The following is a 17035-nucleotide window of genomic DNA, read 5'->3' as shown; positions in this document are numbered from 1 at the left end:
GACTTTTTAGAAATGCATGACGGTTTGCGCGGCGCCACCTGCCACCTGTGGCCTGTAGGGAACACACCTGAGCCGCGTCCCGCGAATGGGGAAAACCACACGAAGCGTGAGAAAACGAAGCCAGCAGAAAGCAGCCCGCCCGGTAACAGGCAGCTGCTTGGAAAGGCCCGTCGGAACCGCCCGGCCAGCCACACATGGCAGAGATAAGGGAGGCAGGTGACTCCAGCCTGATAAGGAGCCCAGGATAGGCGAGGGGGCCCCACCCGACGGGCCCGGCAGAGGCCGCCTCGCCATCCTCGGCCCCGACCATCCGCCCGCAGCCAGCCCGAGGCAAGAGGAGAAAGGGACAAAGCGCCATGGGCCAAGGTGAGCGGGGACTCCCTGGGCACTGCCAAGCGGTCTAAACCCGGTGCCAGCCCAGAGGGGTCTGTCTGTTAGGCTCCTTGGCGCAGCATCACAGCGCGGCGCAACTGAGGTTGCCCAGGCGGGCGGGAGCCCCTGGCCTTGTAGGGAGGAACCCGGCAGGGAGCCACGAAGCGGGGCGAGAGGGTCCTGGGTGCAAGCCGGGGGCGTCTCAAGGTGGGGGGCGTTTAGGCCCGGCTAAAGCGGGGGGAGGGGGAGCCCAAAGAGCAGGTGGGTCGGAGGGGGCTGATTAGCGCAGCCTGGTCGAAAAGGCTCCTCTCCAGCCAAGAGCAGGCGCAGAGCTTTTGGCAGCAACCAGTTCGGTGGGACGGACCAGCCCCGTTCTCACGTGCGGCATGTGCGTTGCTCTGTCACACCCAGCTGGTCAGGCAGGACCCCCCTCCCGCGCACTTTTGCAACATGGCACCCCCCCCCCCGCCATTCCAAACAGACCTTAGCACCCTTAGCAGAATCCCGCTTCTCGGGGGTCGTGAGCAGCCCCCTAACCGTGAGCAACCCCCTAACCGTATTTCAGGGAAGAGAGGGACATTCCTGGCTGCCGCAGTCTGGCGGTCAGTCACTACTGTCCAGACGCCGGCCTCTCTAGCCCATCTCTTCAGGGCGGCAATTGCCAGAAGAGCGGGAGGCGGAGCGGAAGCGACCCCCTCCCCGACCCCGCCCTGCGTGCCGCCTGCCCCCTCACCGCCCGCCCTCCTCCCGCCCCGCAGCCCTGCACGTGTCGAGATGCGACTTGCAGCCGTCGAGGAACAACCCGGCGCACCGCACGGCGGCCGTCAGCACCGAGCGCCTGGTGGTGCGGCGCGGGCAGCCCTTTGCGCTCACCCTCCACTTCCGAGAGCCGCTGCCCGGAGCCCCCCGGAGGTACCTGCGCAAGACATGCCTGGTCGCCCAGACGGGTAAGCTCCGGAAGAGCCGGAGGCCGAAAGACCCGCGGCTCCCCGACGGCCCCGCCGCACCAGGAGCCCCAGGCCAGCGCGCCTCTCGCGCTCCTCGGGCTGGGAGGGGGGTGGTTGCCGGCTGGCAGAAGCGGGAGACCACCAGGAGATGCACCGCAGAGCAGAGGGGGAGTGGGGAGTTAAGCATCACAGGGGAGAAAAGGAGCGGCAGCTAAGTTTGCGCGGCGCCTGGAGGGAATTCCAACTCCCCCCCCCCCAAAAAAAGTAAGGCGGGTCAGAAATGAAAGCGAGATGAACAACTGAGAGCGTCCCATTAACTTTCTCATTCATTTCAGCGGTCCTAAAGTGGGTCCGCTTTGCTGGGCACACGAGGGGAGGGGACTTGCACCTTCGCCAGCAGCAGTGCCCCAGCTGGGGGTGGGGACAGGGGGGAGGACACGCCCACGGACCCTTTTTCAGGAAGCTGTGGCTCCTGCATTGCAGCGGGTTGGACTAGATGACTCCGAGTCCCGGGTCCCTTCCAACGCTACGATTATGGGGTTCTCTGGGCCACCTCGCTTAAGATTTTCTAGACTGCTTGACAGCGATCCTCCAGAGCGTTAAGCGGGTTGGGGGGGAGGGGAAGTCTCTGTCAGTCCCACCTGGAGATGCTGTGAGGATCGGAACCCGGGACCTTCTGCTTACAAAGCAGCTAAGTCTGCCCCAGAGCTAGAATGCCCTTCTCGGAAGGAATGTAGAAAAGTAATTATGTAGCACTGTCTCCCAAAACAGCTGGGAGGTGTCATATGTTTGCACTAGAAGATGCTTTAACCCCCCGTTAATGAATGAAGCCCTGGATTTGGCCCTGGGGAGGCTCGCCCCCCATCCCCACCCCGTCTGACAGAACAGTCGAGGAGAGCTCAAAGACCCCCGCAGGGCCTCGCGGCCCCTCTCTTGCCTACCTGAGCCCCCGTTCCTTTCTCCAGCGAGCCCCCCAGTAGACCTGTCCCCCGCCCCTCTCTGCCTTGTGTCACCTTTTGACCATCTGGCATTTCTGGCTGCAGGGCAGCGGCCATGCCAGGCGGACGGGTCCCTGGTGCGCTTCCCCATCTCCCGCCGGGGCAGCCAGAGCGGCTGGGAGGCTTTCGTGGACGCCCCGGAGACCCTTTCCTGGACGCTGACCGTGACCTCGCCCGCCGACGCCGCCATCGGCCGATATTCCCTCCTGCTGCAGCATGGCCGAGGGGCTCCGCGCCCGCTGGGCACCTTCACGCTCCTCTTCAACCCCTGGTGCCAAGGTAGGTGGTCGACCAGCAGAGGCAAGACGCGTCGGTGCCAAGGCTGGGATGCTGGAGCCAAGAAGGCAGTGGGTGGGGTCGGAAGAGCTGGCCTGCTGCGGGGAGGGGGCGGCGCGGCAGGGGTACCCCTGCCAACCAGAGAAGCCCCCTCCCCAGGCTGAGCTGCTTGCCCCCCCTGATGGGCCGTCTCCCGCAGAGGACAGCGTCTTCCTGCCCAACGAGGCGCAGCGCCAGGAATACGTGTGCAATGAAGAGGGCACCGTTTACTGGGGGCTAGAGGAGGAGCCCCAGCAGCAGCCCTGGGACTACGGACAGGTGAGCGAGAGACCTACCCCCCCTCAGCCCAGGGGTCGGCTGCGCCTGGACGGTTTGGGCCAGGTCATAGCTGTCAAATTTTCCCTTTTCTCGCGAGGAAGCCTATTCAGCATATGGGCCAGGTGGGCGGCCGCACCTGCAGAGAGGTGGTCGCTGCAGCCACCTGCGGGGCTGCTCCTTCCTGCAGCAGAAGGCGCGCGCAGAGGGAGGGGTCGGGATGGTCGGGGGGCGCGAGTGGGGCTCCCCTCACTCTCCAGCCTTCAATTCTGCGCCTCTCTTTTTAGTTCGAAGAGGACATCGTGGACCTCAGCCTGGCCCTGCCGGCCATCGGCCTCTTCTGGCTGAAGGACGCACCCTGCGCCCAGCGCAGCGACCCTCTCCACGTCTGCCGCCTGGTCAGCTCCATGGTAGGTGGGCAGGAGCAGGAGCAGAAGGCAGAGTCGCCCGCAGACCGTGCCGGCTTCGTGGAAGTAGCTGCACATGCTCAGGAACCCTCGGGCCCGGGGTGGGCCGCTCGCGCCCCCTGCTGGCGAGGGGGTGCATTTAGCTGCCATTCCTGTATTGCAGGGGGTGGACTCGATGACCCTTGGGGGTCCTGTTGGATGATTACACACACACACACACACACACACACACACACACACACACACACACACACTGTGTAGGCAGCGGGTCGGATATATTTTACAAATTATCCTCGCTATTACTCACATGTGTGAGCGGAACGTTTAAAGTTTAAAAAATTAGTTAGCAGAGTTCCAAACCCCATCCTTTGCAGCCCTAAAGTGGAAACTTTGGGACTCGCCTGTGTAGCCTTCTTGCCATTCATCCAGACTGGATCCCCCCTTTCTCCTTCTTAATGAAAAGAACACAGCAGACTGTTGACCAAGCATGAAAACAGCATTTACGTACATAAAGTCTTGCGTTCCACTCCAGCAGCAACAGTAACAAAAAGAAGGCCAGGCAAATTCTCCTCGCAAAGAAATTAAAAAGAAATCTCCATAGATGTCTGGCTGCCTCGGAAGCAGGGCGGAAAAGAGAACGAGTTCTGACTTCTGAGACAGGAGGAACTCTGCGTCTTAACCCTTTCATACCCACAATCCCTTCCAACTCTACATTGCTATGCGGGCGGGCGGGCAGCTGCACAATCCGCTTTTCTCCTAGTGCTGCTCACTTCTCTCTCCCCCTCTCTCTCCCCCCTCCAGCTGAACAGCAAGACGCACCAAGCGATCCTGGAGGGTGGCTGGACCGGGGACTACAGCGACGGGAGGTCCCCTTTCCAGTGGCCGGGCAGCGCCCCCATCCTGCGCCGGTGGCTGGCAGCGCGAGGGCAGCCTGTCCGCTATGGGCAGTGCTGGGTCTTCGCGGGGGTCCTGTGCACAGGTACAGGGTCCTGTTCAGGGATGCGCCCCAGACGAGGAAGGGGCTCCTGCTGCCTGAAATGGTCCCCCCCCCAATGCCTACTCTGCTAGCTCTGAGGGACTGCCCCCCCTCCTGGGGAAAGAGGTTTAGTGTCGAGGGAGCCGGTGTAAATGTTACCCTCCTAAGTTCCCTCTGGCTCGGCCGCGACTGGGCGTGGGCAAATCTGCTGTTCCTTAAGGCCTAAAGGGTTGCGATTCCTGCAAGGAAGGGGGTTGGACTGGATGGCCCTTGGGGTCCCTTCCCCCCTGGTAGCCCCCTCGCCATCCAGTTCCCCCTGCCTCTCTCCCTGCAGTGCTGCGGAGCTTGGGCATCCCCACCCGCGTGGTCACCAGCTTCGCCTCCGCTCAAGACACGGCCGGCCGCCTGCGCGTGGATGAATACTTCGACGAGAGCGCCGCCCTGATCCCCGGCCTCTCCGCGGCTGCCGTTTGGTGAGGCGCCATAATACTGGAGTGGGGGTGAGGTGGGGGAGACGGACGGGCTTCAGAGCCCCCTAAGACATTCCCTCCCGGTTTCCTGCAGGCCCTTCCACGCCTGGAACGAGTGCTGGATGGCCCGCCGGGATCTGCCCCCCGGCTATGACGGATGGCAAGCCGTGGATGCCACGCCTCAGGAAGAGGGCTGGTGTAGGTCGCGCGGGCGGAGGGCTCAAGAGAGAAGGGGCGGGACACTGCGATTGACCCCCGCCCCAATATGGAGAGACCAGGATGGGGGAGCAGCTTCCACCTAGAGGGGGGTGATGGATGGGAGAGAGGCCATCTGTCAGGGATTCTTTAGGTGGGATACCTGCATTGCAGGGGGCTGGACTAGACAACCGTTGGAGTACCTTCCCCCTCTAGTTCTTCTGCGATTCTAGCTTGCCCTTTTAGCCACACTCTGTAGCCCCCTTGCCTCCAGCTCCACAAGGCAGAGGGGCGCTTCTGCTTGGACCACTACCAGTGGCTAAAGCAGGGCTCCCCCTGGGCCACAGAGGCCACCCCTTCCCAAATGGTCGTCCTCCCCTTCCTCTCCGCAGGCTCCTCGTTTTGCGGGCCAGCCCCTGTCCGGGCCATCAAGGAAGGCCGCCTGGACCTGCCCTACGATGTTGCCACCTTCTTCGCAGCCACCAACGCCACCTGCACTGCCTGGGTGCGACAGGACAACGGGGACTTCCAGCGCGCCTTTTGCCCCACCAAGTTCGTGGGCAACAACCTCAGCACCAAGGCAGTGGGCAGCGACCGGTGCGAGGATCTCACACACCACTACAAGCACCCGGAAGGTAAGTGGGGCAGGTGAGCTCTTGCTTTCTGCTTGTCTTTCAACAGGCTCCCCATCCTGGGGTGGGTGGGCTCCAAATCTGGCGGCATCTCTGACCCCCCCCCCCATTCTCAGCCAGTCAAGGAAGAAAATTATCACCTGCTTCCCTGAGGACCAAAGCGGAAATGGCTTCTGGCTTTTTTGCAGGGTCTGCTGCAGAGAGGGCTATGATGATCAAGGTCTCTCTTGAACAGAAGCGGCTCCAGGACCAGATTGAGGGGGACAGCAGCCCCCCTCCGCCTCCACTCGCCCCTCTGGCCCAGGAAGATGACACAGAGCCTCTCCTCTTTGCCCAAATCCAGGCCGAGAGCTCCTGGCCACTGGGGCAAGATGCCCCGGTCTCTGTGTTGGTGGTGAACCGGACCGGGGAGGAGAAGAACCTGGCACTGGTTCTGGGTGCCCAGCCACTGCAGTATGATGGCAAGGCCCTGGCACAGTTCTGGAAGGAGGAGTATCACTTAACTCTCCCTGACGGGCATGGTAAGCTTCCTGGGGAGGATATGCGGATTGCAATTTATCCCTTCAGGCGCCCACATGTGTGGTCTGAACAGTTTCTCAAAATCCCATCCTTGGCAGCAAAATTAAAAGTACAGGAATTAGGCTAAGTCCAACTATGAAGTAAGCTGGCTCTCCCTTTCTTACCCCGATTTAACAAAGAATCAGGGAACAGCCTGGGAAGTAAGTTTAAAAATAGAATTCACTTACTTAAAATCCTGCATTGGTTAACCTGAACAGTAGCAGCAAAAGCTATGCAAGCAAAATGCTTCCATTTACAGTATAACCAGCTTCTGGCATCTGCCTAAGCAGGAGCAGACAAAGGGCATGTCTGCCCTCTTGGCTGGTCAAAGGAAGAGAGATGAGGGCAAGTGACATCACACAGAGCCCTCTCCACCAATTGTATTTCTATGGTCGAGTCTCTGCCTATCAGCATAACAGCTCTGTGGTCTTAACCCCTTCTTATGCTAACTAGCAAGAATAGGCTTTTGTTAAGATTGGCTGCTACTCTCCTACACAGAGAACCACAGAGTTGGAAGGGACCCAATGGGGCATCTAGTCCAACCCATGTGGAGCGGGTTCTTTCTCTCTCTGCTCTCCTGCTACGAAAAGGGCAGGATGTGGGAGCTGAACTCAGCCCCTTCATGGCCCCACCAGCAGCCTCAGGGAGGGCAAGGCAGGGCTAGAACAGGAATGGCCTGTTCCTTGCAATAGACTGGATTTGATCCCCCTTCTGTGGCCTAGTGGGCAGAGTACCTGCCTGGCCGGAAAAGGCCTTCTGGGTAGAGAAAATGTCCTGCAGCCAATGCTGACCCTGTAGGGCTAGATGGGCCATTGGTCTGACTCAGGAGGAGGATGCATCCTGCAAACACCCCTCCCATCTAGTCCAAGCGCACCGGGTTCCTTGCAGAGGCATCACAGCCTGTGACGGGCGAGTCCTTGGGTGCCCTCTGCAAATCTCCCTTAGCCCCCACCCCCTGCCTTGTTTTCCAGAGGAAGCCCTAAGCACCACACTGCCTTACGCAGAATACGGCCCAGCCCTGCGCAACAACGCTCTCTTCCTGAAGCTTACGGCGCTGCTGAGAGACACGGCCTCCGGTAGCAACTACCTGACCTGGCAGGAAATCCGCTTCTGTGCCCCTGGACTCAACATCCAGGTCAGTGGGAGGCCAGAGCACACGCATGCACGCATGCACGCATGCACGCACACACTTCTTCAGCTAACTGCACAGACACAGCTGAGCCCCACTCACACCTGAAGGCAGAGCAGAGAAAAATCTATTACTTTCATATCCCCCCCCCAAGGAGTTCATGGTGGTACACAGGGGTCTTCCTCCCCACTTTATCTGCACAACTGCCCTGTGAGGTAGGTTAGGCTGAGGAACAGTGACTGGGGAGCTTCATGGCTGAGCAGGCCTTTGAACCCTAGTCTCTCCCAGGTCCTGGAGCAATATTAGCTGTTGCACCACAGTATCTCAAGGCAGGCCTGCTTGGGGTGTGTGTGTGTGAGCCCGCAGTCCTCCTTTCCTGACTGTGAGCCCTTCAAAGGGAAGAAGAGGTCCTTGTTTCTTCAGTGGGGTGCCACAGCAAAGCAGGCTGGGTAGAGCCCAAAGCCCCCCCCCCGGGACTGCATTGCCAGTAATCTGCCCCCTCCCTATTAGCAAGCCCAGTAGGTCTATGGCAGGCATCCCCAAACTGCGGCCCTCCAGATGTTTTGGCCTACAACTCCCATGATCCCTAGCTAACAGGACCAGTGGTCGGGGAAGATGGGAATTGTAGTCCAAAACATCTGGAGGGCCAAAGTTTGGGGGTGCCTGGTCTATGGCTTCAGCTTGCCCCTCCCCCCCAGTCCCTGTGCTGCCATTGTCCTGCTTTCTCCATGAAGGTCCCTGAGCGCACAGCCCAGTTCCAGGCCACCCAAGCTGAGATCCAGCTCCACAACCCCCTCCCAGAAGACCTCCCAGGCTGCCTCGTCTCCGTGTCTGGATGGGGCCTTTTCCACAAGACCAGGAGCTACAGGTGAGGGGCACTCTTTGGCACGGTTGCTTTCTTTGGGGTGGGGGATAAAGCCCTCTCCATGAAGGTGAAGGCAAAGGCACACTCCCCACGGCTGCATCAGAGCAAGCAGGGTGGGGGTGGGGGGCTGTGCCAGCCCAGCCCCACTTGTTTGCCAGGATTGAGGGGGAAGGGCTCTCTGCTGAGGTCCCAGCTGGATTCACCTACTTGGCACCTCTGACAACAGACGGTGGGGTGGTGTTTATAGGCTTTGGGGGGGGGAAGGTGAGCAGCTGCTCTTAGAATCATTGTGGAGTTGGAAGGGACCTCGAGGGCCATCTAGTCCAGCCCCCTGCAATGCAGCAATCTCAGCTGCAGCATCCCTGACAGATGGCCATCCAGCCTCTGCTTAAAAACCTCCCAGGAAGGAGAGTCTACCACCTCCCCTGCGAGTCCGTTCCACCGTCAAACAGGGCCCACTGTCCAAAGTTCCTTTCTTGTAACTTGAATCCTGCCCGAAATGCCCCTTGGTGCCAGTCTACCATTCTGATTCAATGGATCCACCGGGAGCAGGAGAAAACAAGCTTGCTCCATCCCCCTCCCCAGGACAGCTGGCAGCAGCTCCCTTTTGCCCCCTCTCCTTTGGCTCCCCCTTGCAGGCTTGGAGACATCCCAGCCGGCGGCAGCACAGCGCTGAGGATCCCATTCACGCCAACCCAGGTGGGGCCCCGGAGGCTGACGGTGCGTGTGGAGAGCCCCCTGCTCCAGCCCCTCAAGGCCTGCAGGACCATCCAGGTGGGGGCAGCAGCTTAGAGCGTCTCCAGAGCAACAGGACTCTTCCCCCCCCCCGCACTTTACCATTAAATGCACTTGGAGTGACACCTCTCGGACTGTGGCTCCTTCTTCATCAGCCTAGCGCCAGCAGAAGGGGGGCTTTGGGGAGCTGTTTTCGGGGGGCAAGCAAAAGGCTGCTCAAAAGCAGCAACTCTCCTGTCCCCAAAGCAAGCTGGCTGCTCTCCCGCACTGCTGTTCAACAGGTAGAGCCAAAGGACAAGTGACACCTGTGCGGCTCCCTCCTTCCCCTGCGTCGCATCTGGGCCTGCAAGTTCCTTGGGGCAGAGACCTGGCTTCCTTCGGTGCTTTGTGAAGCCCTGGGCACATGGGTGAGGTGGTATAAATGATCAGGAGCACACAAGACTTCCTCTAGTGCAGGAGCCCAGCCAGCACAAGCGCAGGGGAGACTTTATTGCCCCCCCCCCCGAGCAGCTATGGGGTCCTGCAGGAGTCCTGCCTCCTCCCTCTTCTCTCTTCTGCAGGCAGCCACAGAAGGCACCCAAGGGTCCAGCACCCCTCCCACAGGGAGGCCCATCAAAGGAGCCCCTGGGTGAGGTCTTTGATTTTGTCCATGTTGTGGTCAACTGCCCCAGCCAGGAACTGCACCCAGCTCTCTTCTGACGGAGGGCAGACATGGCTGGCCCTGGGGAGGCAGGAGAGAGGGAAAGAGAGAGAGGTGCAGGTGAGAACCGACGCAGGAAGCAATGGGTGGGCCACTCTGACAAGGCACCCGCCGCCCACCCAGTCCCAGCACCGAGGGCGATTGCGCTGCGGCAAAAGGCTGGCTGTGTCTTTAAGATGGAGACCGTTTCCCCACCAGCTGTGCCCCTCTGCCCCAGAGGAGAGGCTGCCCTGCTCACCTGGTCAGTTCCAGCATCTTCTTTAGCACAGACGCCAACTTTGCAGCCTAGAAAGAAACAACACGTCAAGCCCAGAGCAGCCACTGCTGGAATTTCACCTTTTCTAGAAAACAACAACAGCGCAACAGACGCAGGAGGTTTCTTGTCCGGTGGCCACAAGGTGTCCAGAAGGCAAGTGCAGGACTTGGCATAGAGGCCATCTTAAAAGGGCTTCTTCCTTTGGCACTCCCATACAGCCCCTCGGACGTAGCCTTGACCTTTCACCCCCTGAAACAGAGGGAATGGCTGTCCCAACTCCGGGAGGAGGACCAGGTCAATCTCCCCGCAGCATCTCCATGTAGGGCTGGGGAAGGGGCACTCTGGCCTCAAACAGCAGAGACTCCCTTGCCAGGCAGTGTGTCCTGGGCCCAGTGGCAGCTTCCTCCGCTTCTCGGCTGCCTTTGCTGAGGGCAGAGAAGGGAAGGGAGTCCAGCTTGGCAGAGGAGGAAGAGAAGGGTGATCTGCAATGGGGCATCAAGCACCCCCTCTCCAGGGCGCAGGAGAGGCCCCCTCAGCCCCAGGTGCAACTCTTTGCTTGCACTGTCTTCTCTCCCATAGGCCATCTTGGGGGTCCCAGGCCTCCCACCCTCATGGGCTGAAGCGTCTCCCCAATGTGGGGAAATAGGGACTCCCAAAAGCTGCTCATAGTTCCGGGGAATGAAGCAGAGGACCAGAGGCTTCCCCTAAAAAGCTTCATCGTCCCCAATGGGCAACTCACATTCAGCCGCAGAGCCAACTGGTTCACAGGGGGGTAGGTGCTCAGCACCAGCTCGTCCACACTGCAGAATAAAAACAGGGAGGGAGGAGGGGTCAGGGGAGGGTGCCTTGTGGTCTCCTGCCCCCCTCACAGCCCCCGACCCCAAAGAGAGGCAGCCTGAGGGAGCAGAGCATGCACTGGACTCGGCCGCAAGGCTCCCTGGCGCCCCTCTTCCTTAGGGGGGGGGGGGCTTTCCAAGGACAGAGCAGAGCAATCCTGCAGGGAGGGCATTGGGAGTGGTCTTGCTGTTCCTGGCCCACCCCCTAGGCGACAGCAATCCCCTGGCCCCACCCCCTGGACAAAAGCTCCCAAGGCTCCCCTGGTGATCTTCATGATCTTAGTGCTATGATCTTAATACGATTATGTATATAATACATTAACTGATTTACCCCATGAAAAATATATGTACATTATCCGATATATATAAGACATAAGACATCTGTTTAATTACACCTGGGGCTGCCTCACCTGGGGCTAACGTCTCCTGCGATGTCGGCCAGGTCGTCTAACTGCGCCACCTGCTCTGCCACGTCGGCCCTTCCGTGGCTCCTGACGGCCCCCAGGACCTTCTTCAGGCAAATCTTGGCAGCCTTCACCAGCCCCAGGCAGGGGCCAAGCAGCTGCCGGTCAGCCGCCGACCAGTAAGTGTCCCTGTTTGCCCGGGAGCCCAAGTCCTCGTCCTCCAGCACATCGCTGTACGGGTCTCCGCCTTCAATCTGCGCCTGAGCGCAAAGGGACATGCCAGTCACACTTCTCATCCCGCCCCTCCAGGCAGGGAAGGGGATGGGCACCCACCCTCCAAGTCATGGGAGGAGGAGAAGGGGGAGGAATACCAGGGAGGCCGCCAAGTTGCTCACCTCCCCAGTTGGGCATTACAGGCAAGGAGGGAGGAAAGAGATTGAGAGGATTGTGGAGTTGGAAGGGACTCCAAGCACCCTCTAGTCCACCCCCCTGCTGCCTGGCAGCTCCTAATGCAGGAGGGAAGGGGGGCTGGAAGCAACCAGGGCACATTGGGGAACCCCCAGGGAGGATCCAGAGCCCAGAGTCTGCAGCGCAAGAGGGAACCCAGTCAAAGGAACAGTGTGTAACCTTGTAGCCGCTGCTTAATTATGCCCCCCCCCCAAACTTTTAGCTATTATATTTCCTTCTGTATCTGAATGGATTGAGAAAATTTGGTACTTGGTAGCTACGATCAAGCCAAGTGATTATAAAATAACACATATAAACCAGTTTAACAGGTTTATGGGGAAAGGGGGCATTTTCTGTAACGTTTTGGAATAACAAGTTCAGTGCTAAAGCCCAACCTCTTGCTGCCTTCAACTTGCTGAGTATTTCTGTAGGCGCCTTATCTTTGGTTTATTTTGTCAATTAATGAAATGTATTAAAAAAAAAAATCTCTATTAGGCCATAGGCTCCCTCTGACAACTCTTCATATCTCAGTAGAGCAGATTTGCAGGAAAGTCAAGCCAGTTTTTCATGGCGGCTGCATAAGCTGTGAAGAGCCAAGAGCAGAGGGGCCAAGCCCAGGGGTGGGGGCCCTATCAGGGCAGCCCAGCCAAGGCAGGAGCCCTTATCCGGAGAGGCTGCCTCTAGCCTGCCTGGGGCGGCTGGGTGCCCTTATCTGCCCCCAGAAGCCACACAGCAGAAGAGGCCGAGGGAAGATCGGCACATCCAGAGGGGGAGCAGTGCCAGGTTTAATTATGGGCTGAGCAGGCTGCATTATTGGGGGGGGGGGCGGGCTTGGCCTTTTGCCAAAACAAAAATTAAGAAACAGACAGATTTTACTATTGGTATCTGGGCCCCAGTAACAGGAAAGAATGAGGTGCTCCATGAAAGGTCAATATGGCTTTCATGAAAGGCACGAGCACGTTTACTCCCCCTGCAAAAACACCCCCCACCCCAATTTCAGAAGACTTTACATTCCGGCAACCTGCATTCTGACCTGAGCCCACCGTGTGACGCAGCGTCTGAAAAGGCGAATGCAATTGCAGGATACCTAAACGTTGTGCTTAAACCCATTAGTATGATGCTTCAAACTTAGATATGGGCTTTCCAATTGCGGACTAGGGATGGCGATACCCCCTGCTCTCTTGCAAATGAAGCCAGCGGACAGCCCCCCCCCCAGGCAGCCCCCCTCCCTGCGCACCTGCTCCATCTCCTCCTGTGCGTCTCTGACAATCCCCAGAGCCTGGGAAATGGCCAGGGCCACAGCCGCCTGGTTATCTGTTGGGAGAGAAGAAAGGAAGGAGGAGCAAGGCAAGAAGGGGAAGCAATGGCAGCGCCAGGGGTGGCGTCCCTTGCCCTGCCCCCAACTGCCCAGGGGTGGCGTCCCTTGCCCTGCCCCCAACTGCCCAGGGGTGGCGTCCCTTGCCCTGCCCCCAACTGCCCAGGGGTGGCGTCCCTTGCCCTGCCCCCAACTGCCCAGGGGTGGCGTCCCTTGCCCTGCCCCCAACTGCCCAGGGGTGACGTCCCTTGCCCTGCCCCCAACTGCCCAGGGGTGGCGTCCCTTGCCCTGCCCCCAACTGCCCAGGGGTGGCGTCCCTTGCCCTGCCCCCAACTGCCCAGGGGTGGCGTCCCTTGCCCTGCCCCCAACTGCCCAGGGGTGGCGTCCCTTGCCCTGCCCCCAACTGCCCAGGGGTGGCGTCCCTTGCCCTGCCCCCAACTGCCCAGGGGTGGCGTCCCTTGCCCTGCCCCCAACTGCCCAGGGGTGGCATCCCTTGCCCTGCCCCCAACTGCCCAGGGGTGATCCGACTTACCTCGAGGCAGGCTGGAAATTTGGTCGCAGGCCTCCCAGACGCCTCCCGTGGAGACAAGCTGCTCCCGTGAGAGGCTGCAAGGGAGAGCGGAGCAGCATCAGGAGGGGGCCCCACCCTCTTGGGAGAGACGTTCTGCACCTCCTGCCTCTCCCCAACATTCTCTGGGAAGGTGGGGGCGGGGAAGGAGCAGCTTACCTCTGGAGGGGGGTCCGAAGAATGACCTCTGTCAGCTGAATCATCCCCTCCACTACTTGCACCGTGGCATCACGCACTGCTCTGCGCAGGGTGGTCCCTGCAGGGGGCAAAGGGAGACCCATCACCGCTGCTCTCCTCCGAGGTCTGCCTCAGCCCCACAGCCTGCCTGGCACTCACACAGAGAGACTACAGGCAGGCTCCCAGTAGACACTCCGGAGAAACCCACCCCCCAGAAGACCTCATACAGAATCTCAGGCTTCTAGTTGGAAGGGACCTCGAGGGTCATCCAGTCCAACCCCCTGCAATGCAGGAATCTCAGCTACAGAACCCATGACAGAGGGCCATCCATCTCTGCTTCAAAGGTGCCAAGGAAGGAGAGTCTGAGCTGGATAGCTCAGTTGCCTGGTGCTGATAATGCCAACGTTGCAGGTTTGATCCCCGTAAGGGACAGCTGCCTATTCCTGCACTGCAGGGGGTTGGACTGGATGACCCTCAGGGTACCTTCCAATCTGCGATTCTATGGGAGACTGTTTCACTGTCCAACAGCTCTTACTGTCAGAAAGGTCTTCTTAATGTTGAGTCGGAATCTCCTTTCTTGTAAACTTAATCCACTGCTTTGGGTCCTGCCCTCCAAAGCTGGAGAAAACTCTCTTTCATGGGGCAGCCCTTCAGATACACCCCTCCCCTGCTACCTCTCTGTCTTTTATTCCTGCACTGCAGGGGGCTGGACTGGATGACCCTCGGGGGTCCCTTCCAACACTACAATTCTATGATTCTTCTTTTCTTGCCAGCACAAGGTGCAGGAGCCCAACCTAGTGCCTGCCCCCCCCCGGCCTGCTACTCACACGCTGCCCCCCCAAAGAACCCCCTTGTCCCTGCCTCGCCTCCATCTTGCTCACCTTGGCCCTTGGGGAGCTGGTAATACGCAGAGGCGGCTGCCAGGACAGCACTGTGCACCCCTTCCGCCAGGCTCTCCTGCTCCTGCAAGGGGACAGCACCCAAAGGTTACCTGGCTCACAAGGCAGCTCCCCCCACCCCGTAAAAAAGGCCCTGGGCTCAGACAACTCGGCTGGGCAGGATGGGGGGGGAAAGCGGAGAGATCTGGGAGCATCGAGGCAGAATTATTGGAAGCCTGTGAAATTAAAGCAAAGCATGGATCAAACCAGAGGAGGAGAACTCCCCCCCCCAAGCTGCTCATGTGCCCGAAGCATTGGATGCGCCCTCTGCCCAGGGGGTGGGGCGCTCTGCATCGAGCCTCGCCACCATGGCCCCTCAGCTGCCATATGGGCCAGAGTAGAGCCTGCAGGTGCCCGAGCCACAGTGTCACCCCAAGAGAGACACATGGCTTGGGCATGCTGCAGGCCCCGCGGTGAGTGCTGCCCCCCCCACAGTGTGGCACCCAGTGTCCCCCCCCCCCCGGCCCCTAGCTACACCTTTGCTCTTGATTGATCCCAGTAATGTAGATTGTTGTTCTGTTCAGCATTCCTTTTTGGCAATAAACAACTATATGACATTTAGAAGACATCTGATGGCAGCCCAAGTTTAGGCAAGTTTCAATGTATTTTTAACCTTCTGTTGGAAGCTGCCCAGGGGTAACCCAGCGACATGGGTGGGGCATAAATAATAATAATTATAGTAATAATAATAATAATAATAATAATATTTATTTATTTATTATTAATTCCCTGTGGCATTTTTAACGGTCAAATTAATTCAGACTCACATAGCCCAGAGCCATTTTGTCACACACCCTTTAGTGATGACACCTGGGGTGGCCTGCACCCACAGCACCCCCTTCCTACGCCACTGACCAACCACCACCACCACCCCCCCGAAAAATATTGCAGGGAATAAGCCCCGTGAAAAATGCCCAGGATGGGAGGGGGGGGGCTCCGGGCTGGCCCCTCCCTCACCCACCTGGAGGGAAGGCGGCGGGGGTCTCGAGAAGGCCAGGCTCAGCTTGGTGGCTTCCTGCGAGGCGGCCAGGAACGCTCGCTCTGCGGAGAAGGGCAGGAGGGTGAGGGGGGGGGGAGCGGCCTGCCCTGCAGGGGTGTCGAGGGGGAAGCCCCCTGCGCCCTCTGCTGGCCAAGGGCTGTCCGACCCCCGGGATTGGGGGCGGAGGTCCCTGCAGCCTGGCGCCCCCTCCCCGCCCGCCCCTGGAGACAGAAAGGGCCCCGAGGGGCCTCCGCTGCAAGGCGGCACCTACCGAGGGCCTCCCAGAAGCGCCCGGCCTCGAAGCCTCCGGCGCCCTCCCGGCTCTCGCCGCCTGCAAGAGAAGCATGCCTCTGAGCGCGTGCAGAGCGCCGCCGCCGCGCCCGCCCCGTCTCCGCCCGCCCCGAAGGCCGCGCGCACCTCGCAGCTCGCCCAGCTCCGCGCGCAGAGCCTCCCGCACCCGCTGCAGCGCCGCCAGCCCCGGAGGAGACGCCGCCATCGCCGCCGCCGCCGCCCCCGGACCCGCGCGTGCCAAAGAGGAGAAGGCGCCGGACCAGCGCCCCGCCGCACTTCCGGCTCCCCAGCGCCCGCAGGAACCAGAGCGAGGCTGCCGGCGCGGGGAGGGGAGGCTGCGCGGCAGGCTGAAAGGCAACTGGTCGAGCTGCCCCACGGCTGTAACCCCTGGGAGGGGGAGCCCTCGCTTCATTCAGCCCGACTGCTAAGGATGACGCTGCTTTCTCCTCCTTGGCTCTTTCGAGCGACCTTTTGCACATAGGAAGGGAAGGTGGGGGCTTGATCAGAGTTAATTGGGGGGGGGAGCCTCGCCCCGCCCCGCTTGGGAGTGATGCTTCCCCAACCTCGCACCCCCTATCTCCAAAAAGTCGAAGGCAGCCCTGTTCAGGGAAGTTTTTAATGTCTGATGTTTTATTGTATTTTTTAATATTTTGTTAGAAGCCACCCAGAATGACTGGGGAAACCCAGCCAGATGGGCGGGGTATGTATGTACCGGTATGTATGTATGTATGTATGTATAATACTGTATTAATGAATGAATGTTCTCCATGAGCCACGCGATGGAGCGAAGCCGGCCTTTCCTGGAAGCGGCTGCCGGGGTGCCTTCCCTGCGACCCCGCAAGGCGGCTCTTCCTCCCTCGCTCTTGCCCCGCACATGGCGGCTCCTACAACCCGCGGCAGGGAACCAGAGCTCCGCGTGAAGAAGCATCGCGACCGTAGCCCTCGATGCGGAGCTGCTCCACTTCCGGAAGTCTCTTCGTCGAGGCACTTGCGGGAGGGGAGGGGCGCATGCGCAGACGCCTCGTCGCCTCCACGTGCACCCGGCCGAGCTGAGCCAAGCCCGGGACGAGGAGGCTGCGGAGCCGGAGGATCCTTTCGCTCCGCGGCTCTTTCCTTGGGATCCCTGCATTGCAGAGCGGGGAGCAGAATCTCGGCGCTGGGCATCCCTCCCAGCTCTACCCTTCTGTGGGTCTGAATGCGAAAGTATTGCTAGTCTGCCTTGCCTTATTTATTATCAGGATGGGCACCA

The 17035-nt window shown here is 59.9% G+C and overlaps 2 protein-coding genes across 3 annotated transcripts; one reads left to right on the top strand and one right to left on the bottom strand.

Annotated features, from left to right (window-relative positions):
- Window positions 1–218: 218 nt before the first annotated feature.
- On the top strand, window positions 219–9006 carry LOC118089272 (protein 4.2). The gene is made up of 13 exons (XM_035123791.3): window positions 219–366; window positions 1131–1319; window positions 2363–2596; window positions 2793–2911; window positions 3196–3318; window positions 4117–4294; window positions 4626–4764; window positions 4856–4959; window positions 5349–5591; window positions 5777–6109; window positions 7118–7281; window positions 8010–8143; window positions 8779–9006. The coding sequence occupies exons 1-13, from the start codon at window positions 357–359 to the stop codon at window positions 8930–8932; spliced, it is 2124 nt and encodes a 707-aa protein (XP_034979682.1). The 5' UTR covers window positions 219–356; the 3' UTR covers window positions 8933–9006.
- Window positions 9007–9321: 315 nt separating this feature from the next.
- On the bottom strand, window positions 9322–16066 carry CCNDBP1 (cyclin D1 binding protein 1). 2 transcript variants are annotated; one of them, XM_060277439.2, is made up of 11 exons: window positions 15913–16066; window positions 15767–15826; window positions 15478–15557; window positions 14460–14541; window positions 13561–13657; window positions 13366–13439; window positions 12756–12832; window positions 11078–11331; window positions 10571–10631; window positions 9814–9860; window positions 9322–9596 (listed from the first exon to the last, which is right to left on the bottom strand). In XM_060277439.2, exons 1-11 carry the CDS (start codon window positions 15989–15991, stop codon window positions 9488–9490), a joined length of 1020 nt encoding a protein of 339 aa, XP_060133422.1. In that variant the 5' UTR covers window positions 15992–16066; the 3' UTR covers window positions 9322–9487. The 2 variants fall into 2 exon arrangements, with proteins under 2 accessions (XP_060133422.1, XP_088530944.1); XM_088674818.1 differs by lacking the exon at window positions 15478–15557 and having other exon boundaries at window positions 15953–16020.
- Between the last annotated feature and the right edge of the window lie 969 nt (window positions 16067–17035).

Source organism: Zootoca vivipara, chromosome 7 (genome assembly GCF_965207765.1).
Source record: "Zootoca vivipara chromosome 7, rZooViv2.hap1.1, whole genome shotgun sequence".
Classification (NCBI taxonomy): Eukaryota; Metazoa; Chordata; class Lepidosauria; order Squamata; family Lacertidae; genus Zootoca; species Zootoca vivipara.
This window is presented reverse-complemented; position numbering and strand designations above follow the sequence as displayed.